The sequence below is a fragment of the Ptychodera flava genome, chromosome 9 (assembly GCF_041260155.1).
Source record: "Ptychodera flava strain L36383 chromosome 9, AS_Pfla_20210202, whole genome shotgun sequence".
NCBI classification, from domain to species: domain Eukaryota; kingdom Metazoa; phylum Hemichordata; class Enteropneusta; family Ptychoderidae; genus Ptychodera; species Ptychodera flava.
Window position 1 is genome coordinate 29,115,985 of NC_091936.1, and position 20,893 is coordinate 29,136,877.

Below are 20,893 nucleotides of genomic sequence, written 5' to 3' on the forward strand. Positions count from 1 at the left end.
CCCCCATCTCATGTGACAAAATCCCTCTTTGAAAACCAAATTTTTACGACCTTCTCTATGAAGAAAAAACATAAGCAAAAATGTTTGTGCATGTTTTGCGTACTTACCTACTGTCTTTTGTCAGCTGCGTACTTACCTACTGTCGAAACACGTCTTTTGTCAGCTGATATTTCAGGGCGGTAGCTGACCAAATTGCCAATTAGGGAGCAGAACCTGGCAATTTACTCGGTAATTTACATAATTTTACATATTGACAGTGTTGACAATTCAAGGTTTGGGGCGCATCGCCCCCATCCCCCTCCCTCACTGTACATGTTGCTTTTCGTAGAACAGCATAATTGTGTGATGTAGTTGTTGAATATTACAATCAAGGTATTTGGCTTACTGTAGGGTCCAAGGAAATGTATGTGGACAGAGTACTGTATGGTGGCAAGTTGAAAGATTTTAAAACGTTACGAAATATTTTTGAGACAAATATGGCAACATGCCATTTTATCAGAGGAAACAAAAAATGCTAATATACATGCACGAATTTAGTAATTAATTCAGCTGTGGATCTGTAATTAAATTGTATATAAAAACTCACACATGCATACACATTAGGCGAAATGGTTGGTAACTTCTTGTACGAGAATAATTCTCAAGAATAATAATCATTCAATGATAATCAATAATCAGCTGTCAAAAATAATCATTAATTATTTAAGGGTCCAATGTAGCTGTAACGTTTGATAACATTTTCAGTATTCTAATAAACAGGTAGGTTTTCTCCTGTTTCCATACCTTCAGCATGTTGAAATACTGAGTACAGTTTTGGTTTTACAAACACCACACAGAGTGCAAAATCAAATGTTATTGTGGACAACTGAATTCTCGTCCGGTACTTAAAGTCAATTATAAAAAATATCAGTTGACAATGGTAACCTTAGAGTTTGATATGTACATACACAATGGCTGTATTGAAAAGGCTAACTCCAGGCATTTGTATGTAACTCTTGGTGAAAAATAAACAGGACCAAAATAATGAGAAAATGCATCAGCAGTCACAGCTAAAGCAAACATTTCCTGCAATGCCTCTGTTTGCTTGGACTTGCAGGAATGTAAGAAGAAAGACACTGAACTCGCAAATCTTGTGTGATCACTGTACAAAATACGTTTTTTTTATTCAATCTAATTCTTTTGAAGCATATAATACATTTTGGGGAAATGGACCTTTCATAATACACAAAGGTTATTGCATAACATTTTGGACAGGGGGGCTGTCAGAGATTTACAACTTTTCCACGGTACAAAATATCAGTAATTCCATTGAAATGAAGTTTCTGCAGAGAAGTGTTAGAGTCAAACAGATACACACCGAGGATATTTGATTATCTGATCTTTTTTTTGTTTCAGAAAAAGACATGAGATGGTATACATATGTCAAACAGTATCTTTCCTTTCTTCAAGGAATTGACTTATCAAGTAATTAATCGATTAACTGATAAAAATCACCAAACACACTGAAGATACTTTCAGAATATTTTCCCTTTGATCATCTACATGTAAGATGTTTTGATAAAAACTTCATGATCACAAAAGTTTGTTTCTTAGCCTAGGTAGTATTTTGACCGAGGCTTTGCAACCAGAGAACGAATGTTCCCGGCAAGTGACATCACTGCATGGTAGCCTGATAGGACTTCAGAGATCTGGCAGGAACAGGGGATTTTTGAGACAGATTTAGGGGTGCTCTGAGTGCTAACCCAGGGCTGGCTGTGATGAAGAATCTACTTGACCAAAAGAAGTGTTAAAAATTTTTTTTAAACGAGAAACAGAATGTATATTACGGTAGGTGAGGTCTGTATGAAATGTGACAGTTATCCTTTGAATGACTGCGCATAACCTCTCCCAATGTACACTGTATGAACAAAACACAATGGAATAACACAATGCATTTGAAATATGACAACATTTTTTACAGATTTTGTGGTTTAAAAAAGGTGGTGCTCACAAGCGCAACAAACTCCCAAGCAATTTACGCTTGGGAATGTGACGTGGCAAGGGTCACATGTTTACATACATTTGAATGTGTCCTACCTCAAACTTGTTACAGAATGTGTGTTTACAGTCACAGCACACTCTCATGAGCATTCATACTAGCACTGGGCTTCTCAAAGATCTGTTTCACAAAAAAATTCGGCGAGAGTGAAGATAAGTGGTCACAAACAGTGTTTCCAACTACTTACTAGTAACCTAGGGAGTCTTTAGAGTTAGCGATAGATGACATAGCCAGGAGACCCTAAGAAACCCTTTTCAGGTCATACCCAAAGATTTGTGAATAGTAATTTTCACTTGCGCCTAGACTTTGTGTTATCATGACCTAAATAAGGTCAGAAATAGATTAAAACTGTGCTATGATGATTCAATTGGACAAATTTTTTAAAGAATTCCTTTCTCTGACCAGTTGATGAGTTTAAAGGTATAGAAAAAAGTTTATAATTTGACACAGCACTTGGTGCATGAGTGTAATAAGGCAAAAACCACCTATTTCTTCAAAACCACCCAAGTTTTATATTTTGCCAGAGTCATTCATAGCAACGGTGGCTTCCCATGATCATCTTCATTACAGGACAAACAGTGCCAAGTTTGTAGGAAGGTTTGACTAGATATTGTTGGTGAACACCAGATATCAGTTGGCAAAATGTTTTGCAACAGCAAACTGCAGTTTGACAAACGGTGCAGGTGAAAATTTCTGGAAAGAGTTCCGACAGAGCATTTAATACAAGAATATGTTGACAGAAGACAGTTATAAAGGACTTTACATTCAAACAGATGTCAAATAAACAATTCACTTCCTCAAATACAAATGCCTTATATATATAAAAAAAAAGAAATTATTATCATTTACATGGTATACAACACTGATCAATTTTACACAAAGGAATATCAAATTGAAGTGAAGCAACGTGCGGAAAAAAACAACAGTTTTTCTCCTTTATTTAAAGATAAAAATGTTGAAAATTTTACAAAGAGGAGTAAGAAATCACTTTTCCTCGAGACAGACTTGGGAGAAAAAAATTCCTTTTCAAAAAAATATACACGTCTCTTGCCGAGAAGCTTACTGTACACTTTACTTGTGAAGTAAGGATGTAGTAAATTCCATCCATTGAGGGTGAAAAAAAATCATTTCAATGTCAGAGATGGGTCTGTTGTCAGGTTCTCCATGTGTGTGATCTTGCTCTGTACTCTCTCTCCGAGACGGTTGTACCTCTTCTTTAAGAACATCTCCAGCTCTCTTTCCCTCTTCTCTCTGTAAGTGACAGAACATGAACAGAACAAGTAAATCTCTGCACTGGTGTTGATGGAGATGCAAGTCTGGCACACAGACGTGACTGTATGATATGAAAGTGAGTATGACAGCTCCCTCACGGCACAAGGCACGAATACGTGAATCGTGTAGGCTTCACCTTTCTGCAAATGCTCTCTGGCAATACTTGCTCATTTTCTTGTGTGAAACCCAGCACGTTTTTGAACGTGCTGTATGAGACCTGGTGCATGTAATATTTGTGAATATTCATGACGCTCTTGCAGAAAAGTATGGTCCCTTGTGTCTTGTGAATCAGCATGATTTTTCATGAAATGCTAAGCTTGATGTGAACAAGACAGAAACAATCACAAGGCACAGCAACTGTGAAGAGTCTCATGGAAGATGCAAAATCGTGAGAGATCAAGTATTGTCGACCACTTTGTCATGTCTGGCTTTGCATCATTTTTCCTTCTCACTAAAGGTGTGCTGCTTTTCTTTCTGACATTTGAAATCCTGACTTTGTTACTTTCAACACAATGAGAGTAGTAGACGTGGCACGTACCTTGGCACTGGTCCAACCACTGACACAGGATTGTTGTGCACTGGAAGTTTAGGACCATGAGGAAACTCCTCACTGAATATAACAGAACAGAAATCACAATAAGTCAAGATATTTTGCTCAAAGCCTCTGCTTCAATGTTGAAATGCATTACAAATTATGAGGAAGAATTCCTGCAGCATTGACTTCATCATTATATAATAATAACACGGTGTGTACATTAACTTGGCAGCAATTAGCTATGATTGCAGTAACTCGTGTCACCAATGTACTATTTTGAAATAAGTTTTCCATCAGCACTTTGGGATCACACACTGTACATTTGTACACTAGAATTCTTTCTTCTTTTTTTTTCTATCTTACCTTGCCTGTCCCTCTGGAACTGGCGTTGGACTCAGAGGCTGTTCAACCAGTGGGAACTGAGCGTTGACCATCTGTGGTGTCAGGACAAAGTCCTCGCTGGCCGTCTTCTCATGATCATCTGTCTTGTTCGCCTCGTCCCCCTCGTCTTCCCTGTGATGAATGTGATTGTGATATACCATATGGTGTCAGTGAAAGCAAATTACTTGTACAGGTCAAGAGCTCTCAATAAAACACTTTGATTGATATTATGTGTTATATTCTCCCATTCTGATACCAAAAGCAAAATCTGTTGGTCTGCATACATATTTGTATACCAGCTGTATGGCACAAAGGTAAAGCATTCGTCAACAGTATATATAGTGATAACAATATTTTGAAATAACATGTCGTATTTCGTTTTGGCAGATATGGGCTGGAGGATATGCTGTCTATCTACAAAACTTGTCTTTCTAAGCAGTAGTGTATTTTTTCTGACAAAAACCCAGCTACTGTAGCAAATTACTTTTATTTGAACTTGGTCATGACTTACGAGTGATCACTGTACGTCATCTCCTCTCTGTCATCTGGTGGTAGTCCATCCAGCAGAGCTGGCACATCACTGGGTAGAATGTCCTGACTGAACGGGTCAGTCCTAGAAAAGTTTCAAACAGAAATAATCACATTACAGTTGAGAGTACAAAGGGGTGCACTTATCACGTTGCAACAAAGAAGACGGTATCATGTATTACTCCAGAAATGTCTTCACCTCTCTTCATGAATCACAAAAATTACAAATCTGTGGTGCGTCCACAGTCCAGTTCTTTTTTTAGAAATATTTCCAGCTTCTTTGCCTATTGCTTTTCCATTTGATGTTGTGATATGTGTCTGTCCTTTGTTTGTGCACTCCAACTTACATGGCCAAAGAGTTTATTCACGCTGAAGGGAGGAACAGAATGTGTGTAAATGACTGCAAATTTTTTATCAAATTAAAGCCTCAATAGCTGCAAATTTTATGCATTATTTTCATGATTTTATTTTCAAACCAAAGTTGGTTTGTGTAAATGTGCTAACTGAATGACGTCTATAGAAGTATCACTGCTCGCTGATTTGGACCATGCCTACATGTTTTACACTTGGCGCATGAGTTATCGGAACACCAAATTAGGTAATTACCCAGCTACTTGGCTGAGCACTTTGCTATTTGACCTGGCATTTACCTAAACAAGAGTCTGTTTTATTGTCTGAAGACTGATAAGAAATCCACCAAACTCAGCAGGCAGCTCCTCCACTGAGTAAACTGAATAATAAAAGGGTGCCACACTCATCAAATGGCGCCCTCACAGAAAAGTACAAAAATCCAGTATTTCCTGCACATGCACATCGTGATCGTACCAGAAACAAGCATGATGCCATTTAGTTGAATGCACAACACAAGATGGCTAACATTTTGTTGTTGTAATCTTTATTTTCTGTCATATGATTAGTTTTTGAAAATGGTGGGAAATCTAAAATGACTGTAAAACGTTCAAACTTATATGCCACTTTCAACACTTATGACAGTGTTATACACTTTTTGAGTCTTCAATGGGGCTGTGTGATAGGTATCGTCAAATACTAAATGCACTGAGATGATACACTTAACCCTTTCACCACTGTGGTTTGAACCAATCCCGTTGTTTTCTATGGTAAAGTTGGACCTCTAGAGAGAGAAATGGGGGTCACAGGGGTAAAGAAAAACTTTCAAACCAAGCACATACTGAAAGGAGTATAGAGACAAAAATTGCAACTTCCTACAGCCATCATGAGTTATATTCAATGTCGGAATTAAATAATACAGAAAAGTCAGCTAAATTTTCAAGTACGGCCAAATTAATGTATTTGGTGGGGGAAAAAATTGATTGAAATTCTGATGAGTTTATCCTGAGAGTTGTATGGCACACTTACCATCTTGGTACCCATACATTGGTTAGCGTTGGAGTGTTTGACAGAGACACCAAGCCTTGCGATGGGAATTTCTTCCACTGCATTACACCTCTGATGACATCCTACAGAAAATAATGAGAAAAAGATAAATTCAAATTCTGATGATAGCACAAGTACAGCATATATGCTTTCAACAAATGTACAAGGAGTAGAAGCTTTAACCCTTTCAGGCCTGAACCCTGTATTTACTTGTTGCTTTTGTAAGTTAGCAGAAAGTCAGGCCTGAAAGGCTTAAAGTTGTCAGAAGACATTCATTGTATGAATGCAGCCAAGAGTTAAGAGCAAAACAAATTGTATGAGTTAATTTAATTTAATAGTTTACAATACATTCATCCCCTTATTTTACATTTCAGAAGTTTAATTTTAATTTTTAGACAATAGCTTTCTTTTACTAATACATCATCAGACATATGATGTGACACGTACACATGCTCTGACCAAACTGACAAAATTTGCCCCAAAACAGTTTAGTACCCACCTCTCTATCCAGGAATTTCTTGAGAGTGGCGGAGTGTTTGTTTGTGGGGTCCTTGTGAGTGTATCTGGGTAGTGGACACAGGTGGAAATCCGGATCGACTTCAGCGTATGGTAATGGTGGCAAGAACACTTGCAAACCAGGAGAAGGATTCTGTCGGGGTGAAAATATTAATATCATTAGGTACATTTGGCATCCTTTGTATTGGACTGTTTATTGTAAAAGGAAGGACTGCCAGATAATCGTTGTGTGTTTCTGATCATCATATTGTGTCATTCACAGTCTGTCTGGTATATTTCTAATTCTACATGTCAAGAAGAATTTTTTTTTGTAAAACACTCACAAAAGCACTTCACAGCACAAGATAAAACTATACTATACATCCTGACTGAACCAATGAACTTGAGTATGCACTTAGAAAATGTTTACAGGCTCAGGGTTTTCTCTCGACTGCACAATTACGCAAATTGCGCATTTCGAGGCACTTTCTGCCCTTTAAAAATTACTGACAGCGCGAAAATCGCGCACAACACACAGCAAGCAAATACGCCCATATGATGGTGACTCAAACGCATAGTGTAGTGACCTGTGAATTTGCAGCTCTTTCTGCACCCTAAAATGTCAAGTCTGCCCCCTAATTTTGATGAATGGGGCAGAAATTGACCCCTTCAGTGAACATGCAGAGAAAACACTGCAGGCTACTGTGTGGTAAAATACTTTTCAATTTTCCGGGCTAAATAAAACCTTTCACACATCTTCAGGCATCCCTTATTTTATGATGTAACTCCGCATCTAAAATTGAAACCAACATACAGGTATGTTTAACCCTTTCACCACCATGGTTTGTCCCAAATGATCCATTGTTTTCTATGGTAAAGTTGGACCTGTACACAGGGAACTGGGGGTGAAAAGGTTAAACAGAGGTAGCATACTTCACTAGTACATAGCTACTCACAAATATGTGTAGAGATGGATATTCAATGGGTTTGAAGAGGGCAGCTGGGGGTGCTAATGCCATGGCCTGCTCTCCCTCCCTTGCCTGTTCATAGACTTCCTCCCCCAGACTTTCTGCCTTGTCATCCTGCATCCATGCTGAGCCGGGAGGTGCCGGTGGAGCTGAGAGTGTGATAATTTCATCCTGGTGAAAATAATTACATTCAGAAGAAAGAAATTAATTCAGAGGGAAACTGCAACTGAAGATACCAGTGTTTTATCAAATATTGGCATTATGACATCTTGACAGTATTTCACACCAAAATATATCAATTAAAATACCATATCAGTATTCAATTATTTTAACGACACAGGAGTACTCTGAGTGTACAGTGCATACAAATCTACATTCCTGTGTCAGATTTGTCACATTAACCCTGTAATTTCAGTCTGAGGATGTCACTAAACAATTTAAAACGCCACTGATTTTGTTGAAGGGAAGAAACACACATTTTCGCATACAACTGACGACAAAACAACAAGCAAACTGTGTTTGTGTGAATACTGTATGTACCTCTGACTCACTATGAGGGTTACACTGACTTGGTGTATATTGTAATTCAGTTATGAGTACGTGTACTGTGATTCAGTTATGAGTATGCGAAGCTCAAGCTTCGTGAGTGGTCATTTTTGCTTATACTTCAAAAATTTACTACTTGGCTGTATTTTGGTGACAATGACAGATCAGCAAAACTGAGGAACACACAATATTTCTGACTCTTACACCTGCATATATTCGGTTAATGTGGAAAATTGCTCACTACTGTATTCGTTAGATATTACACTTCCTGGCTGGAGTTTGCATTTAGATTATGATCTGACAAACAATTGTGGTAAAATTGCAAACATTACTCCTTAACCTTAACAAAACCAAACTTCGCTCACTCAGAAAAATCATACACAAGACACTATAAATATCAATGAAGACGTACCTCAGCTCCACTTCTCAATGGCCTGACCAGTTTTGGTGCCACATAACCACTTGCTGCATCATGTACATTGTGTGCTTTGTAACCCATTGACTTGTATTGCTGAGGAACCTGTGACAGATACAGTTGTATGTGTCAGCCTTTAAGAATTGGCATTAAATGACATTATATGTGAGGTTTACAGCACCCTCCTGGTGTATTCAGTAGACAAAAAAATGCAACATTTGCTTGGAAAAATTTTCAAACAACGACATTGTAAGATTATAGTGGTGTCAGTTAAACTTAAACCAAACATATACCAGTCAAGCACTGAACGGAAGCATACAAATTCTGTTATTATAACTTTAGTCAATTGAGGTTTTGAAAATAATACACCATTTTTTTCCCACAAGACAGCCTAAGAGCAGTTTACTAAAGGTGAAATATGTGACACAGAAAGGGACACAAAACCACAGTCTTTTGGTTTATTTTCTCAGTGTGTACAGCTGAAAACAAATCTCCCTCTACAAATCTCCCTCTACAGCATTCCATTCCTTCTTGGCATTTTTGGAATCGTGTCTTGCCAGCGACAGCACAACTTATGAGTTTGGCAAATTGATTTCAATAGAGACTAGTGACTTTTTTTAAGGTTACGTTACCTTGAGGTTGGAGAAGGGAACTTTCTTCTTCACAAAGATCTCCGTGGGCTTGTAAGGTACCACGCCGAGTGCATCCGGTGCCTGAAAGATATATCAGTCATATTTATTTATTTATTTACTGGGAAAGCCTATGGGATGTAGTCCCATTTACAGGTTCCAAAAACGATCTAAAAACACAAAACTGCAATTAAAGACAAATACAGTCACAGAACAAGTGACATAGAGAAAGGGAGGTATATATATAAGGTGAACCTAAAAATTATATTGCATCATAACATCTGACTGACGTTCACTACTGTATGTGAAGATTATTGTCATGGAATATTTTTTTTTCAATTCTTACAAAGGCTTCTTGCAGCCAAATTCTAAGTTGTTTTGGAAACCCTTTCAGATACAGAATACTTCAGTAGTGAGATGACATTTGAGAAGCAAAATAAACGCTCTGAGACAACCATCCTCCGAACAACTTACCATGTCATCTTTGACATCTGGTGGGGTGTAGGTAGGAAAGGCATGCGGTAAGACATTTTCTGCTGTAATTTCAATTACTACATCTTTCATTTCAGCATCTTTGTTGTCTCCGTAAGTAGCTGCAGAGAAATGAATAAATAAGTATTAAAATATATAGACAAAAAATGAACAAATATGTAAACATACAAACAAACAAATAAATAAATTAAAATAAATAAATGGGTGAATGAATAAATAAATTATGGAAGATTATCAAGCTTGTTACCCCATTCACAATACCATTGACCATATTGTAGCAATATCGATTCCTGAGATTTTTTTTTTCAGTGTAGTATTAGCAATGGTTTAGCAAGTGTCAAAAAATAACGCCCATGCTCACAGAGTAAACACTCGAAATGATGTATTTAGGGAACACATGCATTGGCGTTTCAAATTTATGGCGTCCTCAAATTTATGTTTCAAAGCTGCTTCAGTTCCACGACAGTAAAATCATAGTCAATGATCTTCAGTCAAAGAAATTCTAGTTAATGCTCTGCATAACATGAACAGATTGTTGTGCCAGAGCAGTACACACCAATTACAGAACTGGTTTCATTCTCCTTGGAGTGTGCTGGTCTTTGATGTTCTCATTCTTACTATACAAACAAAAAATATTGATGTGTGCTGCGTCAATATTAATCTTCCCTTACCTGATGGTTCTCTTCCTGCTCTCCCAGCCCGGTAGTCATCCACCAGCTTCTTGATCAGCCGTAACCTCCTGTTGACCCTTAACCTTACAATGACCTTCCACGCTGCCTGTTGAAATCTGCCTATTGCCCGGTGTCTCAGTGCCCATGGGTCATTGGTGTAGGTGTCAAATTTGGCCTGGATGCTGGGGGTGTAGTCTGCTCTGCGGTGTGTCCGTCTCTGTGTGCAGGCTGTGCAGGCTCTGTTGAATTCGATGTCTGGGAGAGGGTCGCCCCTCTGAAACTGAAAACCATGAAAATCTTCCTTGTTAGAAATGCTGCTGCATGACATGTACATGTACTTTGGTAAGAGTATTTTTGTATAACCTGTCTCCTGCCAAGTTCATCTATTAATATCAGGTCAAGTTGGCTACAAACCAGTGAGGCATAACATGTCCCATATCACGTAATGCAATAAAGACTTTAATTTGAATGCCTTGAGAAAAATTATATTTATAGTATTTATGTTTTTCAGGGCGTTCAGTCAGTGACTGACTGAACCTGCCGCAAGATATGCCATGCTAAGAACGTGAAAACACACGTAGGTTTTGGCTCATTACTGCTTTCTACAGACTTGGAATTGGCAGATGGTAAGTGACTGGCCTAGCAGGATAAGAGTTCAGCTGCTAAAATATGTATTTTATCTCACGTGCAACAGGTCACACAAGTCTGGCAGACATAATCACAATTTGACAGGGTCACAGGCCCATACAAAACCAAATATCTTCAGAAGCATGGAAAGGTTTTAGTAACATGAACTGTTGCAATTTTTTCCCTGATACGTTGAGGACAAAGACACTCGCACACGTAAGTCTTTGTATACCTGTACTTTTTGACACAATTTACCCTCACATGTATAAATATAGATTTTTTATGAATGGTGTACATACTCACAATATGGGCAATATCAACATGATAAATGATATGAAATATTACAACACACACTATCAAACCTACACAATTATATAACACTATTGGATAGTCTAAAAACATGCACGCATGCACTGCAGAGAGGACTTTGATTTGTACTAGTATTTAAAATGAGGCTGCTTTTTACTTACATGATATTCTCTCTCTGCTTCCCGTCTAGCTTCTATGATTTCTAACCTGTTACTTGCCGTGATCTGTTCTCGTCCCAAATGAACTTGCCTGTACAAAAAATTTAAAGTTAAAGGAAAATGAATGAAATATGACTTTCATTTCTCTTACTGTTAATGATAAAAGCCAGCTTGGTATCCGTGGAAGAGATCTATGAGCGTGAAGTATGGCGAGAAAAACTATGGCAGGGCAAAGTACTGTAATTTGTGTTCTCTGACAATCAATGGATAGCAGAAAGTACCTGATAGGACCAGCCAAAATATTATATACAGAGATAATGCAGCACTAGACCAGGTGACCAACCACTGGATTTATCTGTCCTGATGGTCAAGTGGACAATCACACTGAACCCTTTCACCGCCATGGTTTGGTCCAACACCATTGTTTCAATGGTGATTGTGGACCTGTGTACAGGGAATTGGGGTGAGCAGGTTAAAATCAGTTCATTAGGGGAATGCTCCATTAACTTTGATGGTACCTGAAACCCGAGTTGCTGCCTGCCAACTCGGGTGACAAACAGAAGACTTTAATCCCCAAGGTGTTAATTTTCCATTGTTGCGATTATCTTATCGAGCTGGTGCTATGATAGGAACGTCAGGGCTGTAACGACTCACTCAATACCACGGGCAAACACATATGCTTGCACATGGAACTATGTTGACACGAAAAAGTGAACCGCCCTTTTTTCAATGCAAGCAATCTAGTTTATTCTTTAATTTAGGCTCTAAACTAAGTTTTAGAAATATGGTGAACCAAATATCGTTCTTCGTTCATTTTCATTCAAGTTTCCTATTTTCGGACGCTTCACTTCAGTAACGCGCATTGATCATATATGCAAATGTCATCAGAACAGCATGGAACGTTCTTTCCATGCGGCGAGATTTTTCTTGTACTTGCAAACAACGTAACGAGTGAGTAAGGACTCCAAAAGCCGCGCGTATCCTGTGACATTACATCTCCTATAGAGCGAATTTAAGTCAATGAATTGCTAGCCGGATCGTCGTCTGTAAACAGTATGGCCACTCGTACATATTATAAGAAAGGAGAAATAGTAGAGGCAGTTAACGAGGCCGATCGGTGGACGGCACAATTTTCAGGGATTAATTCACGGTATTAATTTCACCATAGACCTTAAAAACGGAAGGACAGGCAACTGCCAGAAAAGACAAAGAAACTTGCGTGTTTACCCGTACGATCTGGGTTATAATCCTCTGCGCAGTTATGTAAACGCAAAACACGTCACGTGATGACACAGTGACGTCTTGGCAGCACTGGAGCTACACAGAAGACGCTATACCTGTGCTGTCGAGTCAAGTCGCGTTCTGTTCCGGGGTCTAGTTCACGTTGTTTTCAAGCATTGTATTACCCATTGATTTTTACAGACAATTTTGCTACCATTTTCGACAGATGAGTCACTATTAGGTATATTTATTGTTGTTGTTTTTTGTAATTCCCGTCAATTCATGATCGAGTCGGCAAAGTTAATTTTGCAATCTAATCATTGTACACCCCTGATAACTCTTCCGTTTATTTCTGATTCATGTGTAATGCTGTAAACTTTCTTTTACTTCATTATGTACTTCTTGCACTTCGGCACTGTAGTATTTTTAAAAACTCGTGCGTCTTCAGCCCGATCGGCCATTGTTGTTTACGAAGCGACTTCATGTTTCAACTGAAAATTTCATACCCTGTCATATTTCTCTGCTGTAATGATAATGCATGTCAATGATAGTAAACGTTTCAACGTTAGGTATTTCGTCAACTGACTAGTATTTTGCGGGGCAAATCATGTTTACATTGTAAAACTTGTACCAAATTCACCAAATTTGTACCAAATTCACGTGCAGGCATCTCCAGCTCGATCGGCCATCATGATTGCTGTTGATGGACGATCTTTTTGTGCGTTTCAACTAAGTAATTTTTTTACCCTCTTAATAATGCATGACAGTGCTAATGTACGTTTCTACGTGTCTTATTTCGTGGATTGAACTAGTATTTTTTGGAGGAAGTCATGCGTACATTTGTAAAACTAGGACTATTCACGCGTCTCCGACTCAGTCGGCCATTGTTGTTTACAACACGACATTTTGTGCGTTTCCTCTGAGTAATATTTCGTACCGTCTCATGTTTCTCTGTTGTAATAATAATGCATGACAGTGCTAACGTACGTTTCTACGTGTCTTATTTCGTGGTTTGAACTAGTATTTTTAGGAGGAAGTCATACGTACATTTGTAAAACTAGGACTAAATTCACGCGTCACCGACTCAATCGGCCATTGTTGTTTACAACACGACATTTTGTGCGTTTCCTCTGAGTAATTTTCACGCCGTCTCATGTTTCTCTGTTGTAATAATAATGCATGACAGTGCTAATGTACGTTTCTACGTGTCTTATTTCGTGTTTGAACTAGTATTTTTGGGAGGAAGTCATACGTACATTTGTAAAACTAGGACTAATTCACGCGTCTCCGACTCAATCGGCTATTGTTGTTTACAACACGACACTTTGAAATTAGACGCGAAAGCTTGAGCATGCGCTGATCGCAATGTTGTAGTGATTAACATAATCTCGCGTCTGACAAGCCTCTCAAATCACGGGAATTTCCGTGAGCTTGCGATACGAGAGATAAACAGTTACGTTTGTTTATGTTAATGAGTGTTCAAGTTTTTCACGGATTATAACCAGGATTACATGAAAGAAAATAGCTAGTTGCCTGTCCTTCCGTTTTTAAGGTCTATGATTTCACAATAAAACGAATTTGCGAGCTTACCATTGATTTTTGGTGATGTTGAATATAATTGAAAAAGAGAGCTAAATTCAAGTGTTCATGTTTGATAAAATTCCAAATTGACGGCACCCAACGTCAAACTGTACGACACCGTATGTGTACAACACACCTGCAGTCGATTAGTCGATTGTGACACAGTAAGCTTATGTATAATGCAATATCGGTCGACCCACAGTCCCTCTATGCATGGAGGTAGGAAGAGATGAGAATGCTCTATGCATGCATTTCTGCAGTTGTCTTTCCTATTCTGCTCAGTTAACAGACATGATTTCACAGAATGTTACACGGAAAACATATTTTATCATATTTGGAGGCACTGAATACTAGCATTGCAAGAGAAAGCGACGACAAATTATCCGGTTTGATTCCAGCCGTTGCTTGTGCTACGTCAACACACTCGCAGCGATCAACCCCAGAAATTATCGCACACTATCACCATTTACGATGGGAGAAGGATCACGAAAAACAAACTCCGGTTTCATGATATGATGATTTCTGTCTTCGTGTCGTAGATAGACGCAGAGAACACTTAATAGAGCCAAAAACAGCGAAAATTCGAGGAAAGCGTACACACAATCGGGGACTGTGGCATGCAGGACAAACCCAAGCTACGCATTATCACGTGACTGCCCCTCGTATCGCGGTTTGGCTGTGCGGTCCAGGTGATTGACACCTTTTACAATAGGCGTTTCCAGACCGGTGGATAGAGGGATGTGGTCGACCTGAAATTTGACACTGTGATCGACGTAGCGTTTCAAAAGTACGAAAAATGAGACCAAGTAATTGTTTGTTTATTTAGATTTGATCTAAAACCTCCGGCAACCAACAGACAAAGTCCTACTCTTACGCAGAAAATCAACGTTTTCAAGCGTAGACTCCCGCGTAGACCCCTCCACAAAACGCGATGTAGATCTATGATCGACTATGGATGGAGTGACGTGGCGTTTCAAAAGTATGAAATATGAGACTCTGTAACTTTTGGTTACTTTACATTTGATCAAAAACCTACCCATCAGACAAGGCCCAACTCTTACGCAGAAAACAAAAGCTCTGAAGCGTCGACTTTCTCTTTCGCGTTTGAGAGAAACAAACGTCGGCTTTATTCGGAAATGGCCGGCTATTGGTGGGCGTAACGTCAGTCAAATGGTAAGCTGCACCCGATGTGAACGTCGGAATAATTCGGGCTGTAGTCGGGAAAGCAAGGATGACCTCGAGAGCGATTCCCAGTACAGTACACGTTCGCAGATCGCGGTACTACAGGCTGATACTAGATAGCAACAAGTTCACCGCGTAAATTGCTAGATTACATATAGCCACATAGGCACTTCTGAAATGTTATTTCCGGCTTGCAAGACAACAAATATCAAATATTATTATCAAAACCAGAATTTCGGGGCTAGAGAGCGAAACATTGCTGAAAAGTAGCCGGCCAAAATACGGAAGTAGCCGGTCAATTTGGCTGGCATCCGGCTAAAAATGAATACGCGGATTCAAACAGAGACGCTTGTTGCGATAGACAAGTAGCCTTTGGCTTTTGACCAGAAAAATAAGTGAGTGTTCATTGATAATTCAAAGACTTGATCCGTTGACACCAAAGTTTGCTCGTGACTTTCATTGCATTGCATACACCTTTACGCAATGTGAGTCTGAACTGAAATTGAAAGAGTACGTTTTAGTAAAAGTCCTGTTTTGTTGTGCTGAAGTCCTGTTTTGTTGTGCTGATTTTCGCTACCGTACTTTCTTTTATAGGGTATAAACATTCATACAAAAATAGCTTTTCGTATGCAAAATCAGCGTACGTTAATTAACTGCTAGTATTGTTTAAACAGCATTTTATTTGAAAGGGATTATATAGTACCATCGTTTTTGTAAACTCTTCATGCAATTTTATGAACTAAATGATGACCTCAAAGTAACAGCAAGTGCTGGACGGCACTTTTAACGCTGGTTTGGAAATCCTGAGTGTCGGACGGGGGGGGGGGGGGGGGGGGGGGGGGGGGGGGGGGGGCATCATCAAGTCAGGCGCCGACTGGCATTGGCCATGCTAAAAGTAGTTCCGGCAGTGCTAATGTTTTGTTTACACTAAAAGATAATCTGTTCGCATATGTTGACATAGAGATTAATCCTCTGATAACCAACTCGGGTTACTCGGGTACGTCCAAGTTAATGGAGCGTTCCCCTCATGTTATCTAACTGTTCACATATACGGTAGTTTGATATTCAAGTTTTTTTGTGTCCTACACCCGCCCTACTTGTTTTTGTTTGAGGTCAAATGTCAACCCAAATTGTTTGACACTACCGAGAATGGACATAATTGTTGCATGTTATCTCTTATGGAATGAACACCGCCTGTTATGTACCAATGTATGCTCAGTCTCACTGTAAGTTTGGTTTCTTGTATGCATTTTAATGTCTGCCATCATCAAAGAATGACAGGCTGTGAACGAAACTTGCCGAAACTGATTAATTTCATTCTCTTGTCTACCAAGCTGGCATTTATAATAGTGTTTTTTATAATGTGATCTGGTTGGTAATAATTTCAAAATATTAGTGGGACGATATAAAATTTGACAGGCTCACCATCTCAGTTGGTTTCTCCTTTCTGAGAGCACATCCTGTTTCACTTCGTGCTCAAACAGTGCTTCTTTCATCTGCCTTGTACTGGGACCCGATTCCTTCTTGGCCAGTACGGCTGTTTGGAGCAAGAAAAGCATGTAAAATTCATCACTAGATGCGATCGACCATGTCGGGGAAAATTAGTATGTTACAAATACGTGATGTCAGTGACATGCTTAAGAATTAGAGCAATCAGGTGGTATCAATGAGAATAGGTCTGCACATTAATGAGAGTAATTTGAATACTGAATGTTTATTTGCATGCTTTATACGTCTGTTAACGTCCTGACAGACAGAAAACAGAATATTGGCAATTCAATGATTTCACTTTTTCCTTTTCTTCCCCTCTTTGGTGCAATTACTGTTATTTTAGATGCAAGCTGACATATTCGGAAGGTGAAAACAGCTGGATAAGACTTTTGAATATTGAACACCACTTGAAAACTGAATAGTTTATTTTTCTTAGGCATTTTCAATAATTTTAGGAAATGGGAAATCTTTCTATTTTGTTGCTAATTCCTGTTTTGTAACCTAAGTATAATGCTTTTAACAGCTTGACTTTGTTTACACATCTGTTTGTCATAATTGGTACTCTTTCCACTTTATTCAAAAGTTATATTTGAATGGAGGTGGCTACATTGAGTACATGTTAATTTTATTAAGCCCTTATTATCTAACATGATTAAACCATATAACCTGGATCCAAATAAAGATTTGAACTGCCAGAAACCAGACAAAACAATGTATCCATATATAGCATAAGTACATACATGTAGAATATATATGTGTATTCAATGTCTGGGCATAGGGAACAATGCATGCAATAGAATCGGATTTGCAGAATTTCATATACTTGTCTTACATATCTGACATATATTTGCTACCTCCTGAGCTGCCAAAGTATAGTCAAACGTGTAATTTTTAATCATAATTGTGAGACCACCATGACTTTATTTGAATACTGACAATAGCAACAATGCTTCCCCTATGAAGCCGGACATTGTACCCTGTCCTCTGGATCATGAAAAACATGTAAGGTGTCCTTGCCTGACAAACCGGTGGGTTTCAGTCAACCCTTGCTAATTGGCCGGCTGATGAGAGCTCTGACAATAATGACAGTTATGATAATTGGGTTGAATGACCGATTGGATTATACGCACTAAGCGAAGTAAGACAATTGGCAACTATGGCAACAAATCTGCAGTTCCCGGTCATCAATATACCCCCCCCCCCCTTCCCCCAAGCGAACTGTCGTGACAAAACTTGGAAACCCTAGTAACACTTATTGGCTCACTGCTCTTAACAAAACCACCATAATATCATTTGTGGACATTGCCGGATCACTTAACATATTTTAGTGACATCATAAAGTCAGAAGGCATTGTGCAAAACTGTTTTCAATCTCTTCCTGGTAGATTTGGAGAATAGGAAGATCAGTTACTGCCATGTTAAAAATTTGCTTGATAACTGACAAATGTTTTTGTGTTATTGAAAACGCAGTCTGACAGAAAAACCTCTGTAATACAAATTAATCTTTTAATTCCTGTCATAAGTTCAGAGCTGCTGTCTTGTATAAAGGCCTGTGTCAGGTGTCAGATTGTCTTGCCAGGAAATTTCCCTACATTATTATTATTATTATAAATTTCAATGGAAAAAAAAGGGCTGTGACACCTCCTCAATCCTCTAACAGATCTTTGAGTCCCCGCTCTTTAATTTAAATAAACTGTCGCGTGACTCGGTATGTTTTATAGACCTAGATTAATAATAAAGGACAGAGGTTTTGTACTAAACATGGATTTTGAAGAGTAATTTTTTGAGGATATGTGTGCATCAGTAATTTCATGCAGTGCGTCAGTAATTTTGTAGTTTGTTTTATTGGATTGTTACTTTTCAATTTGTTCAGACCATCCACACTGGAACAGGCAGAACCAGACAGCATAGGTAACTATCCAAACTTTCGAAGAGCAATGCAAGCAGCAAGTCGATGTGTGAGACTGGTTAGTACACAGGCACACATGAAATGCAAATAAAACAAAAACATAAAAAAGAAAACATAACTACGGTACAAACGAAATCATGCAAAGTAGACAACTTGAGAGCGATTCAGTAAGAGGGGAAAGAAAAAAGAAGAGAAATACTGTCTGAAAAGCACAATCCATGCATAGTAGAACACACAGGAATATGCAGTCCCATCATCAACTAGGGACACATGCACTCAATGCAGTTACACTGTACCTTGTACAACTGTGGATGCAAAAATAACCAAGCCAGCCATGAAATGATATGCAAAACGCGGGGAGGAAAAAAAAGCAAATAAAAACACGTGTTGAGCAACAAAAATGCGTGGCAGATGTAGGCTGGTGAGATGAATTACATTCAGATTACACAACACTGTCAGCTGCGGTACGATCCATCAAAACTTGACATGGACGTGCAGAGAATCGGTAATTCCTTGAGTGATCACAATGAATGACACTGGTATGGTTTCTATCTGGCCATGCAAGTAAACATTTCAATGAACACAGATATCATTCGCTAACCATGCAAGTAATATTGATAAGTGCTTTCATGCCACTTGTAGCCTTACATTACATCTTGATTTCCCCACACACATAAGTCCAGCCAACACATTTTAAAATGATGGATATTTCCCATGTGGTTTAAATTTTCATCAACTGTAATATTTTATTAGGGCGCATGTTCCACATTCAGATTGGCTGTAAATGTTCCTATTAATATATACGCCGTCTGGCATAACATCTATTGTTGGAGAAAGTTGATATCTAACATTTCAAAAGATGTGTGAACAGTGACTTGGTAAATATTTCATATGCAGTAAATGCAGCCACAGTGGGAAATTCTGACGCCTTCCCCTTTGACAAGTGACAAAATGATTTTGATTTCCACTTACCGTCTCTCAGATCTTTGGCTCTCATCTTGCCTTGCTCTTGATTAAGTACATAACTCACTGCATGCGTATTGCTGAGGTTTGTGGGAAACCTGAAGCCAGCATAATCGATTTCTTGTGGCTGAACCTTGGGTTTGCTTTTGCTGCGTCTTTTCCGTCTGGCGATATTGACAGGTGAAATGGAGTGGGGGTCAAGCACAGGGCCATCATCGGTGCCCTCATCAAAGGTGTCCTCTCTCATTCTCTCCTCAGCTTCTGCCCTGTGGAGGTTATAATGTATGTCATTGATTTAGTTCCTTGAAACTGAAATGGTTAAGAAAGTGAAATTGACGTGGCTACTGATTAGCATTTCGTATTAACCTTTTGAGTGCTGTAATTTTTCGCACAAAAATTTAAGTGCAACATTTTACCAATACTTATGAATATTTCTGTAACTTTTTTGATAATTTTGGACCAAATGGACATCACATTTCATTGGCTACAATTTTTTATCAAAATTTTGGCAAAAATCTTTAAAACAATGACTGGGGTATATTTTACAAAGGTGACAAAAATTAACTTTGGTGCTCAAAGGGTTGAGCAAGCAATTAGCACTGAAAAGAGTGTTTGCATATTCAGTTTAATTCAATCCATTGAGCTAGCTGTGTAACTGTAGTTGAGATACAAATATTGTAACAGTAGATGTCCATGCTGAAACAAACATATCAGGCATTACAATATATGTAATCAAGACGTTAGTTTGATACAAAACATAAACACTAGTGCACATCTTTGTGTCATAGCACACCACCATGCATGATAGCATGATCATGAGTGTACTCTAAGATAAAATAACACCAAACTGACAAAATGCACACTTTGTTCCACATATAATATCTTTTAATTGGTTACTATCAGTGAATGCATAATGTTGAACTACCGAAACACAGGGACATCCTATCATCCTATGGCTTTAAATCCCTCATGGAGCAGCCTCCTGATTAGAATGAAAACTGTAACCTATTTATAACCTGATAAAGCTTGCATCAATAACAACGAATTAACATGCCATGAGTGTATTTCGTTTATTATTTTATTTGCA

General features: G+C 38.6%; 1 protein-coding gene across 1 annotated transcript in view; it reads right to left on the reverse strand.

The window, feature by feature from the left end:
* Positions 1 to 1,130: 1,130 nt before the first annotated feature.
* Positions 1,131 to 20,893, reverse strand: part of LOC139140595 (cilia- and flagella-associated protein 221-like) — a 28,046-nt gene continuing 8,283 nt past the window's right edge. Inside the window, exons 6-19 of the mRNA XM_070709938.1 lie at positions 19,816 to 20,072; positions 16,869 to 16,980; positions 11,463 to 11,550; positions 10,366 to 10,645; positions 9,677 to 9,795; positions 9,206 to 9,286; positions 8,571 to 8,678; positions 7,601 to 7,783; positions 6,649 to 6,798; positions 6,132 to 6,232; positions 4,738 to 4,839; positions 4,209 to 4,358; positions 3,849 to 3,920; positions 1,131 to 3,289 (exon numbers count right to left, since the gene is read on the reverse strand). Of these exons, the coding sequence (XP_070566039.1) occupies positions 3,163 to 3,289; positions 3,849 to 3,920; positions 4,209 to 4,358; positions 4,738 to 4,839; positions 6,132 to 6,232; positions 6,649 to 6,798; positions 7,601 to 7,783; positions 8,571 to 8,678; positions 9,206 to 9,286; positions 9,677 to 9,795; positions 10,366 to 10,645; positions 11,463 to 11,550; positions 16,869 to 16,980; positions 19,816 to 20,072 (1,930 nt within the window). The 3' untranslated portion in view covers positions 1,131 to 3,162. The remainder of the gene's footprint in view (positions 3,290 to 3,848; positions 3,921 to 4,208; positions 4,359 to 4,737; positions 4,840 to 6,131; positions 6,233 to 6,648; positions 6,799 to 7,600; positions 7,784 to 8,570; positions 8,679 to 9,205; positions 9,287 to 9,676; positions 9,796 to 10,365; positions 10,646 to 11,462; positions 11,551 to 16,868; positions 16,981 to 19,815; positions 20,073 to 20,893) is intronic.